Here is an 11,429-nt window from a genome sequence, read left to right as displayed (position 1 = left end):
AGTAACCAACGAACAGCCTTTCCAGTCTTTCTCTCTGTCCATACCAGTCATTTTTTTTTCCCTATCTGTGTCTATCTCTGCGCATATGTGCGTGTGAGGGAGAGTTTATATGGCGATTTGAATTTTAATTGTAAGATAATCTGTCGAAGGTCCATGAAGAACATTTACCTGTGGCTTAAGCCTAATTACTGGAAATAAGTTGTAAGTCTTAAGTACAGAAACCTGATCTGTGCTTCCTGTTAGCCCATGTTTGAAAGGCAGGTAAATTAGGGAATCTTTTTGTACTTTTTAAAAATCATTTAACTTTTGTGAGGACTGTAAGAGTAGCTGGGTTTGATTTCCAGTGGTCTACCCCAGTGAAGGCTAACAGTGGGAGCTTGCTGAGTGGAAATTAGCTGTTATGTTCCAACATTACAATAATGGCTGTGCTTAAAAAGAAACACTTATTTGGTTGCAAAGTGGTTTGAGACATCTGGTGATCGTGAAAAGCACATGCTAGTCCCTTTAATTTTCTATTTATTCTTCAATTTCTCTCCTCCCTCCTCCTTTTACTTCTGTATTGAAAATGTCTTTTTTTGAAGACCAGGGTTGGTTTGTGTCATGTGTCTGCATTACTCCATCTGTGTAAAATGATGGACATGCAGCATTTCTGTTTTGGTTGGGATATTATTACTTGGTGATGGATGCGTTTCCTCAGTTGATCCATCAGCCGTGCCCTCTGCCTCTACAACAAAATCTTCCTTGTACCTAATCAGCCTCACCTTTCCTTTGCATCATTTTCTGTTCAGATCTTTCTAAAGATTTGTGCTGATCTTTTCTCACACAGTCCCTTTGTGCCTTTTAATTTTGTTTTTCAGTTCTACACTTGCTTTATTCTTCTTGATCCCCTGTTGAATTATAAATCTGATATTTAACATAAGCTTCCTTTTCCCTTTTCATTTTGATTTCAATTTCTTTGATTCACAGAGTTCCAGTTTAGGATTCCTTTCCTTTCTCCCTCATGTGGAGTCCAATCCATGCTCAGTTACATACATGTATATACTTGGCCCTTCAAGCCTGCTCTGCTTTCCAGTTAGATCATGGCTCATCTGATTTTTCACCTCAATGCCACATTCCCGCTTACCCCTGATAATCTTTCACTCCTTAGATTCTTGAGGAGCAAACCTGCATCTGCTTTAAAATGATTTACAGACTGTTTCCCCCAACTTTTCAGGAAGAGTGTTTCAAAGACTCAACCTCCTGAGAGGAAAAAAAAAATTTCCTTACGTCTGTCTTTATATGGTTGACCCCTCATTTTTAAACAGTGACCCATTGTTCTAAATTGTCCCTCCAGAAGAAACATCCTTTCCATATCCACCTTGACAGGTTCCTTCAGAATCATATGTTTCAATCAAGCCACATCTTACTCTTATAAACTCTAGCAAATATAAACCTTGCCAGTCCGACCTTTCCTCATAAGACTATCTGCCCATTCCGAGTATTAGTTTGGTAAACTTTCTTTGAACTGCCTGCATTGAATTTATATCCTTTCACAAACAGGAAGACCAAAACTGTACACCTCACTTCAAATGTGGTCACAGCATTGCCTTATATAACTGAACCATAACATCCTTGCTTGTGTATTTGGCTTTCCGTGTTTGCTTTCCTAATTACTTGCTGTACCTCCATCTTTGTTTCCATATAGTGAGATTTAACTTTGTGGTGTTTGGCTGCTAGTCAAAGTCCAGGACATAGAACATAGAACAGTACAGCACTGTACAGGCCCTTCGGCCCACGATGTGCCCACGGGCGGCACGGTGGCTCAGTGGTTAGCAGCATCACAGTGCCAGGGACCCAGGTTTGATTCCACCCTCAGCCGACAGTCTGTGTGGAGTTTACACATTCTCCCCGTGTCTATGTGGGTTTCCTCTGGGTGCTCCCACAATCCAAAGATGTGCAGATTAGGTGGATTGGCCATGCTAAATTGCCCTTAGTGTTCAGAGATGTGTAGATTAGGTGGGTTATAGGGGGATGGGTCTGGGTGGGATGCTCCAAGGGTCGGTGTGGACTTGTTGGGCTGAAGGGCCTGTTTCCACACTGTAGGGATTCTATTCTATAACGTTGTGCCAACCTATTATCCTACTCTAAGATCAAACTAACCTGCATACCCTTCATTTTACTATCATCCATGTGCCTATCCAAGAGTCACCTTAAATGTCTCTAATGTATCTGACCTCGATGTTATTCTAAATGAATGCAACAACAATGGGATAACTGTACCATAGATTCACTGGACTTCAATAGCACCGAATGGCTGCAGCATGACAGGACAGCTGAAAGATTGAGAGCTTTTCTCCCTGGAGCTGTGAATTTGCAACTTTTCAGGGTTTACGTGTCCTGGGAACGTGCTGCTTCAGTCAAAGACACTGCTTTCTCAAAGTTATGCTTCACTCTATTAAATGATTTGTTGTACCTGATCTCTAACAGGTCAAAGTGTAGAGGTCGTGGACGAGGCAGGCGGCGGTTTGGTCCGGGGAGGCGACCAGGACGTCCGCCAAAGTTCAACCGTCAGGAATCAACTACAGAACAGAGTCAGGTAAAACTGGCATTCAATCAGAACCTCCCATTAAACCTTCTGAAATAATAAATCTGCATAAACATAGCAGTAGCTATTCTGAACTTTATAACAGCTGTGGTTTTATATCCAGTTTTTGAGATGTCCTAGATGATCTTGGCACTTCCCTGGACCAAAAGTGATGGCCTTAGTCCCATTTCTGAATTTGTTTGGTAAAGTGAGCAATGATCTGCTCAGGGGAGTTATTATCCCATTGGATGGCTATGATGTGCCATATTTCAACATCAAGTTTCCATGGTGAACAAATAGTTTATGGGGCCATATTTACAATGTTCACAAATAAGGCCAATCTTATAGCATATGCAACTGCAGCAATCCCATTGTGCATACTGACTAGTGAAGTTGAGCTTGTGGTAGTCGGTAGCAGTGAGCCTATTAGTGGATTTCTCATGTCGAGGAAAGGGCGCTTGTTTGATTTCTACGTTTAAAATGGAGAGTAGAAGAACAGGATAGAGCTGTTAACATGTGAAAAGGAGTTTTGCATGCAGTTGAGGATCTAAATTGAACAAATGTATCAGTAGATACATGCAAGAGGTAGGAGGATCAGGGTCATTCCATTGAAGATGTGTTTCTTGTGAAAGCTGACAAAGATCTTAGTCAGAGTGCAACTTTTTGGGAATCCTATTGGCATCAATTTGAGCCGACATGGTGCAGTTGAAACATGAACTGCACAAATTGCAAGGTTCATTTCATAGTTCAGATTCAAGCAGTGGTAATGTGTTTAGATTGCCACGTTGGCGTGACATGGTGAAAGTGTCAATGGTTTTTTTGACAGGCACATTAGTGAATAGGCCAGCGATATCAAACAAACACAGCATTATGATCGATATCCCAAATCCTGTGTTGTCTTTATAAAGTTAAAAGAATGCTTCACCAAGTATGTGGAAAATTTGCTTGGAACTGATTGTAGCAAATCTCAACCATTTGGCCCATTCATGTCATGGAATGTGTTCTGTCTATTCACTTAATATGGCTTCCTTGAGCAGCAATAACATCTCTTGAATCGCTGTTCCTTTTCAGTTTTCTTTTTGTCTTTGGTTAATCTTGCAGATCTTTTTGAAATATTCGTTTCCTTATAGGTATTGCAACCTAACCAGACTATTTTGCCATTGCAAGGACTGAGTGAAAGGACACAAAAAGCAAAACATACAGGAGTGCTGTTTGCATTTGACTCTGAAAGTGTTGATAGTCGTCATGATAAGACTGATGTAACAAGCAACATTCCCAGTAAATTGGAAAAGACAACTACACTAAAATCACGAAAAGTTGAATCACAAGGGACCCACTTACAAATTAATGTTAATGAAACTTCAAGACAGCTGAGGAAGCCACAATATCTCCCAGCTTGTCTACAGACGTGCTGTACGTCAAACAAAATAAGAACACAGTGACACAGTAGATACGTATATTTTCCAATTTGTTTAAGTCTTACAGTGGCCTGAGCCTGTACAGTAAAAGTCATTGTTAACGGTTGGGAGTTAGCCTCAGCAGAGTCAACAGAAGCAGTGTTGCAAGAAGCTCAAAGTTGAGGCACTCAAAGACCCAGAAAAAATAGCCTCATATAACCAGCTCCTCTCCACAAACCTAGAGACCCTCAGTGACACTGAATTGCAGGATCCCAACAGTCCCTGCTCCGGTCTTAAGACCACCATCATCAATGCCTGTAAAAATTCAGTGGACCACTCAACCAGGAAACACTAAGATTGGTTTGATGAGAATAATTGTGAGATCCAGGAACACTCAAGCTGGAAGCGCATTGCATTTCTGAGCGTAAAACAACAACCGCACTTGGAAGAAAATAGCTAGATGACTGTGGGCAGAGGCCCAAAAACAAACCCCGATATAAGAACAGGTGATGGGTGGAGAAAGCACTGGAGGCTCAACGAATGGCTGACAACCATTATATGCAGGGTTTCTTCTGTGCTGTCAAGACCACATACGGACCAAACGCCCAGGACCCCACCCCATTGTTGGCCAAGGACGGAGTGACTCTTACCAAAGATAAAGAAGCCATCAAAAAAATGCTTGGAGCATTTCTGAGACCTCCTCAACCAGGGCTCAGTTGTTGTTCCAATTGTCCTTAAACGCATCCCACAGCATACTATGTGCCACGAGCTCAACAACACCCCAGCCTTGGATGAAGTTTAGAAGGCCGTCCACCAGTTTATGACCAACAAGACTGCTGGAGCGGGTAGTATCCCCAGGGAGGCATTGAAGTGGGAGGCAAAGAGTTTCTACTGCAATTACACACCCTTGTCTGCCTTATCAGAAAGGAGGAGAGCATCCTGGGAAAGTTCCAAGATGCCATAGTCGTGAGTATTTTCAAAACGGGGAACTGCCTGTGATAAATACAGTGGAATCTTCCTGCTGTCAACCACTGGAAAAGGCATTGCCAAGATCTTCCTCATTCCCCTCCTCCCTGTGGCTGAGGAACTCCTTCCACAGTCACAGCGTGACTATGGGCCACGGAGGGGCACAACAGATGTGATTTTCACCACGCGACAGCTGCAGGAGAAATGCAGAGAAAGGAACCCACTCCTGTATGTGGCCTTGTTTGACCTTGAAAAGGCATTTGGCGCTGTCAACCGGGAGGCATTACGGAACGTGAAGTTTGTCACCATCCTTCACCTGCTCCACAATGGCATGGAAGTCATGGAAATGACCAATACTTCCACCACTGACCCATTTCCCTGTTTGGACCAGTGTCAAGCAGGGCTGTGTCATCGCCCCAACACTCTGTTCTCTATCCACCTCACCACCGACAAGCTCCCCACTGAAGTTGAGCTAACTTATAGCATCTGTGGGAAATTACTCAATCTCTGCTGCCTCAAGCCAAAACCAAAGTCACCCCAACCAGTGTCATTGAGCTGCGGTATGCAGATGATGCTTGTGTATGTGCAATCTCAGAGGACACACTCCAGATGTCAGTGCCTTTAGGGAGGCATATGAGAGCATGTGTCTCATCCTGAACGTCTGCAAAACAAAGGACCCCACCTACCTGGCCTGGCACTGTGGAGCAAACTCCTGATCATCAAGGTCCATGAGGAGGCCTTCGAGAATGTTGATCACTTCCAATACCTCAGAAGTGTCCTGTCGGCCAAAGCAGCTATTGATGAGAGATCCAGCATCACCTTCAGTGTGCTAGAGCAGCCTTCAGCCACCTGGGGAAAAGTGTATTTGAGGACAGTAACATCCGATCCGACACCAAGATCAGGGTTTACAGAGCTGTGGTGGTTCCCACCCTCCCATATGGCTCTGAGGTGTAGACTGTCTGCAGCAGACACCTCAATGCGCTGGAGCAGTATCACCAACACTGCCTGAGCAAGATCCTGTGAATCCGCTGGGAAGAAAGACACACCAACATCCAGTGTCCTTGACCGGGCAACACTCCCATCATCGAGGCACTGACCACCCTTCATCGGCTATGATGGGCTGGGCACATCGTCTGCATGACTGAAACAAGACTCCCCAAGCAGGTGCTCTACTCCTAGCTTCAAAATGGCAGGCAAGCCCCAGATGGACAGAGGAAGTGCTTCAGTGATACCTTCAAGGCCTCACTGGAGAAGTGCGACATCCCCACAGACACCTAGGAATCACCGGCCCATGACCGTCCAAAGTGGAGGAAGAGCATCCAGAAGGTGCTGAGCACCTCGAGACTTGCCATTGGGAGCAAGCGGAAGCCAGGTGAAAACCATGAAAGAAGCACGCAGCCACTCCAATGCCCCACCCACTCCTTCCTGTGACCACTACCTGTCTCAAGTGTAACAGAGTCTGTGGTAGCTGTATCTGTCTGTGCAGCAACCTACGGACTAACCCTGAGAGTGGAAGAGAGTCATCCTCGTCTGTGAAGGACCACCAATGATGATCTATTGGATGCCCTATTCTCCTGTGGTAATGGTTGACAATTTGGCCACAACTGAAGTTCCTGATTATCTGAATTTGATTCATTGTGATTTCATTGTAGTTGTCACCAAAGAAATTCAAAGCAAACCCAAGATATTGACTGATGCAGTCTATAACAGGCAGAATAATAGATTTGGATATCAGCAGCAAATTTCGGGATTATCTGCATGAAAATAACCTCGTAAATGTCAGCCAGCACAGTTTTGAAGACATACATCCTGCCTAGTCAATCTACTTGCTTGTTTTAAAAATATGGTGTACCTATTGTACGCCTCTGACAGTGTTTATGTACATCCTAAGTAATACTGAGTTTAGTCATTGATTTATTTAGTACCAACCCTTTCTGCAACTCAGCACTGCAGGTGAGAATGTTGGGGAATGACTGTCATGTCCCTGATCAAGTTTCTTTCTTGTTTTGTTCTCTTCTAGCAGACATTGCAGTTTACTACGAAGCATCGCTTTGAAGATGCTGATGAGCCTGTGGCCAATGGAATGGATCAAGAGGACGACTCTGCAATTATCTCCGAACAGCCAGAAAATGATTCCAGTGTTGCTAATAACACAACATCCACAGGCCCCGGAGAGGAAGTGTGGCGGAATAAAAGGATACGGGTAACCACCAACGTTCACCATAGTCTTGCCTTTAAAAAGAATGTTAAAAACATAGAACAATACAGCACCAGAACACGGGCCCTTTGGCCCACCATGTCTGTGCCGACCATAACGCCATTCTAAACTAATCCCATCTGCCTGCATGTGGTCCGTATCCCTGTATTCTCTGCCTGTTCAGGTGTCTGTCTAAATGCCTCTTAAACATTGCTATTGTATCTGCTTCTGCCTCTCCCCTGACAGCCCACTCCAGGGACCTACTACCCTCTGTGTTTTAAAAAAAACTTACCCGTACATTTCTTTTAAATTTTTCCCCTCTTACCTTAAACCTATGATCTCTAGTATTTGACATTTCCACCCTGGGAAAAAGACTCCAACTATCCACCCCATCCATGCCTCTCGTCTTTTTATATACTTCTGTCAGGTCACCCCCAAGCCTCTGATATTCCAGTGGAAACAATCCAAGTTTGTCCAACCTCTCCTTATACATGTCAATCCAGGCAAAATCCTGGTAAATGTCTTTTGCTCTCCAGAGCTTCCATATCCTGCCTATCGTGTAGTGACCAGAGATGCGCACAATACTCCAAATGTGACCTAACTAAAGCCTTATCCACCTGCAACATGACTTGCTTACTTTTATACTCAGTGTCCCAAATAATGAAGGCTAGCATGCCATGTGCCTTCTTCACCATTTTGTCCACTTATATTGCCACTTCTGGGGAGTTATGGACTTATACCCTAAGATCCCTCCCTATGTCAATGCCCTAAGGGTCCTGCCATTTACTGCATACTTTCTTCTTGCATTTAACTTCCCAAAATGCATCACCTCACACTTGTCCGGATTGAACTCCATTTGCCGTGTCTCCACCCAACTTTCCAACTGATCTATATCCTGCTGTATCCTTTGATGATCTTCCTCAATATCCACAACTCCAATAATTTTCATTTCATCTGCAAACTTACTAATCAGACTTCCTACATTGTCAGAAGAAACACTCCTCCCCAATTACCCTCTGTCTTCTATGACCAAGCCAATACTGTTTCCATCTTGCCAATGCACCATGTATCCCATGTGACTTAATCTTCTGGACCAGTCTACCATGAGGGACTTTGTCAAATGCTTTTGTAAATTCCATGTAGATAACATTCACTGACCCCCTACCCTTATCAGTCATCTTTGTTACTTCCTCAAAACACTGATTCAGTTTTGTGAGACAAGATCTCCCCTGCATAAAGCCATGCTGACTATCCCTAATAAGTCCATTCTTCTCCAAATTTGAGTAAATCCTGTCTTTAAGAATCTTCTCCAGTAATTTCCCTACTACAGATGGAAGGTTCACCAACCTATAATTTCCTGGATTATCCCTGTTGCCCTTCTTAAACAGAGGAACGACATTGGCTATTCACCAGTGTTCTGGTACCTTGCCTGTGGCTATAGAGGATACAAAGATCTCTGTCAAAGCCCCAGCAATCTCCTCCCTTGCCTCCTTCAGTATTGTGGGATAAATCCCATTAAGCCCTGGGTTCTTACCTGCCTTAATGACACCCAACACCACCACCTCCTTAACATCGACGTGCCCAAAATAACAGCATACCCCTCCCTAATCTTACCATCATTCATGTCTTTCTGCTTGGTGAATACCAATGCGAAGTACTCATTAAGGACCTCACCCACTTCATCTGGCTCCATGTGTAAATTCCCTCTTTGTCTTTGAGTGAACTTACCCTTTCCCTAGTTACTCTCCTGCTCCTAATAAAAAAAGCCTTGGGATTGCCCTTAATCCTACTTGCCAAGGATATTTCATGGCCCTTTCTTGCCCTCCTTAATTCTCGTTTAAGTTCTTTTCTATTCTGTTATACTCTTCAAGGGCCAAGTCTGATTTCAGTTTCCTGAACCTTACATACGCTTATTTTAATTTTTGACTTACATTTCAATGTCTCTTGTCATCCAAGGTTACATTTGCATGAAGATTAACAACTACTTGGCCGGGATCTATAGTGAATCTGTTTGTTAGTTCAGATTGCTGTTTTGATTGACAAGAATGTTTGAAATATGAATCATATGCAGTCAGTAGAGTTGAGATCCTTCAAATTTAATATTGCTGCTTTTTCTGTTTGAACTAAAAGCGAGACAAGTGGTGATCAAAGGTCATGGAGTAGATGTTCTTTACTACCTGATTGGTAATACAGTGAAATGGATTGTCTAAACTTTAATTCCATTCCATAATCAGGCAGGAGCTCTAAAAGCAGAGTAATCTGTTCTGTCCAGCATCCCCAGACAGTAGGTGAAACAATGCTGCAAATCTTCACCTCTTATGGTAAGCTTCTCAAAGCGTAAACTCTCCTGCTGAGTTTAGGCATCTCTTTGCCTGATGGGAGTTATTTGACATTGGATGGCATTCATGGTTATGAAATTTGTAAAACGACAAGTGACCTCATGTCTAATAAGCTTTCAAGTTTGAAAGGTATCTAGTCACTTTTAATTCTTAAAACACCCTTGAGCAAAGTTTCTCAGAAGGAAACTATTTGGAAAATGCATTCAAAAGTAGTATTTAGCAATCAGCTTCAATTGAGTGTTTGTTGACAATTCTGTAGGCTCACAAGAATGATTTTATTGTTGAAATTACTTGTGATGGTGGAAGGATTATCAGTCATAGAAGTGCTTCCTATTGATAAATACCAACCCAACTTGTGCCCTGGAATGAGAGTTGGCAGTGCTCATATGTTAAACTCATTCAAGGATTTGACCTTGACAGTAAACAAATGCTGGACACTGAAAACCTGACGAATTAATGCTAAGGATGGGCATGTTCCCTCAGAGGTTACTGAGAGTAAACTGAAATTTTCTGCGCCAGTGTCTGCACGGATTACAGCCTTCTGTCCTTAGCTTTCTGTCAGCTTGTCTCAATGTTAACTAATACTTTCACTAGCCTGATATTGTTTCTTCTGAATACTGCATCTCCATTTGCTTGTTTGTTTGAAGCTGCTTGAAGTTAAGCAACTGAATGGCAGGCTTGGTTGTGGTGTTTAACTTGATTTTAGTATTTTCTCTTTCCATATGCTTCGCAGTTGGATTTCCAGGTGGGTTTTACCTTGACCTCAGCACTAGATAAGCATGTGGGGTATAGCCATGGTGGATACAACAGAATTGAAGGTTATTGGTCCACCCTGTGTGTTGTGGGGCAGATTACAAGGCCATTTAGTGTTATGGGAGCATTTCCTGATATGTTATTGTGTTGATTTGCGCTTCTAATGCCTGAGTCTTGAGCAAGTAATTCCTAATTGATGTTTATCCATGACCACCACCTAATGCCATATGGTGCCATTTCTACTCTACGTATATCCATGTTTTCGTTTTGTAGATACAATATTTAAATCATCAATATTTTTGGATTATTTTGGTTGCCACATCACTCAAGTATTGAACTGACTTCAGCATTGCCAAAGACAATGTCAATCTTTTATAGTTAGATTTCTATAAAATGATGTTGTTTATAACCTTTTATTTCTGTACTCCAAGTGGAAAGTACCAATTTTGTTCCTATTTTCCCAACTTTTATTCATGCGTGCCATTAACATAATAAAACGTTTCATGAGAACCTATCAAAACAAAATTTGATACTGAGCTACATGAGATATTGGGAAGATGACCAAAAGCTTGATCAAAAGGAGTGCCTTGAAAGAGGAAAGAGATGTAAAGAAGTGGAGAGGGCAAAAGCGGAAGTTCCAGTCCTTACAATCGAAGCCACTGAAGGCAGACCATTTAGTGGTAAAACAGTTAAAAATCAACATGTCAGAATTGAATGAGCACAGATTTCATTAGTGTTGTGCGGCTGGTGGATGTTTAAAATGGAGAGGGTCAAGGGCATGCAGGGATTTGAAAGCATGGATACAAACGTACATACCCGTGACCATACAAGGAACCATAGGAAAAACAGTTGAGAGATCCGCTCTTCAAGCCTACTCTGCCACTCAATAAGATCATTGTAACCCCTTCCCACCATCCTGATAGATTCTTCTTAAGTAAGGACATGAAAAGTTATCTACCTTTGCCGTAAAAAAAATTCAATGACTCCCTTCCTGAAAAGGTGATAGAAGTAGAGTTCCTACTGAAAGAAAATATTCCCTTGTCTCTGTTTGAAGTGGGTGATCCTGACTTTGAAACAGTGACTCTATTTCTAGATTGTCGTATAAGAGGAAACATCCTCTCCACATCAAGCTGTCGAGACCTCTCAATAGTGTCACCTCTTACTCTTCTGAACTCTAGAGGATACAAGCCTGGCCTGCCAGCCTTTTGTCACAA

At 42.6% G+C, this 11,429-nt stretch overlaps 1 protein-coding gene across 1 annotated transcript in view; it reads left to right on the top strand.

Annotated features, from left to right (window-relative positions):
• LOC109927169 (PR domain containing 10) overlaps nt 1-11,429 on the top strand; it is a 149,787-nt gene that overhangs the window by 56,308 nt on the left and 82,050 nt on the right. Inside the window, exons 6-7 of the mRNA XM_048615381.1 lie at nt 2,265-2,575; nt 6,947-7,129. Coding sequence (XP_048471338.1) covers nt 2,265-2,575; nt 6,947-7,129 — 494 coding nt within the window. The remainder of the gene's footprint in view (nt 1-2,264; nt 2,576-6,946; nt 7,130-11,429) is intronic.

Source organism: Rhincodon typus, chromosome 32, assembly GCF_021869965.1.
Source record: "Rhincodon typus isolate 14 chromosome 32, sRhiTyp1.1, whole genome shotgun sequence".
Taxonomy (NCBI): domain Eukaryota; kingdom Metazoa; phylum Chordata; class Chondrichthyes; order Orectolobiformes; family Rhincodontidae; genus Rhincodon; species Rhincodon typus.
The sequence above is the reverse complement of the archived record's forward strand: the minus strand, read 5'-3'. Positions and strand labels throughout refer to the sequence as shown.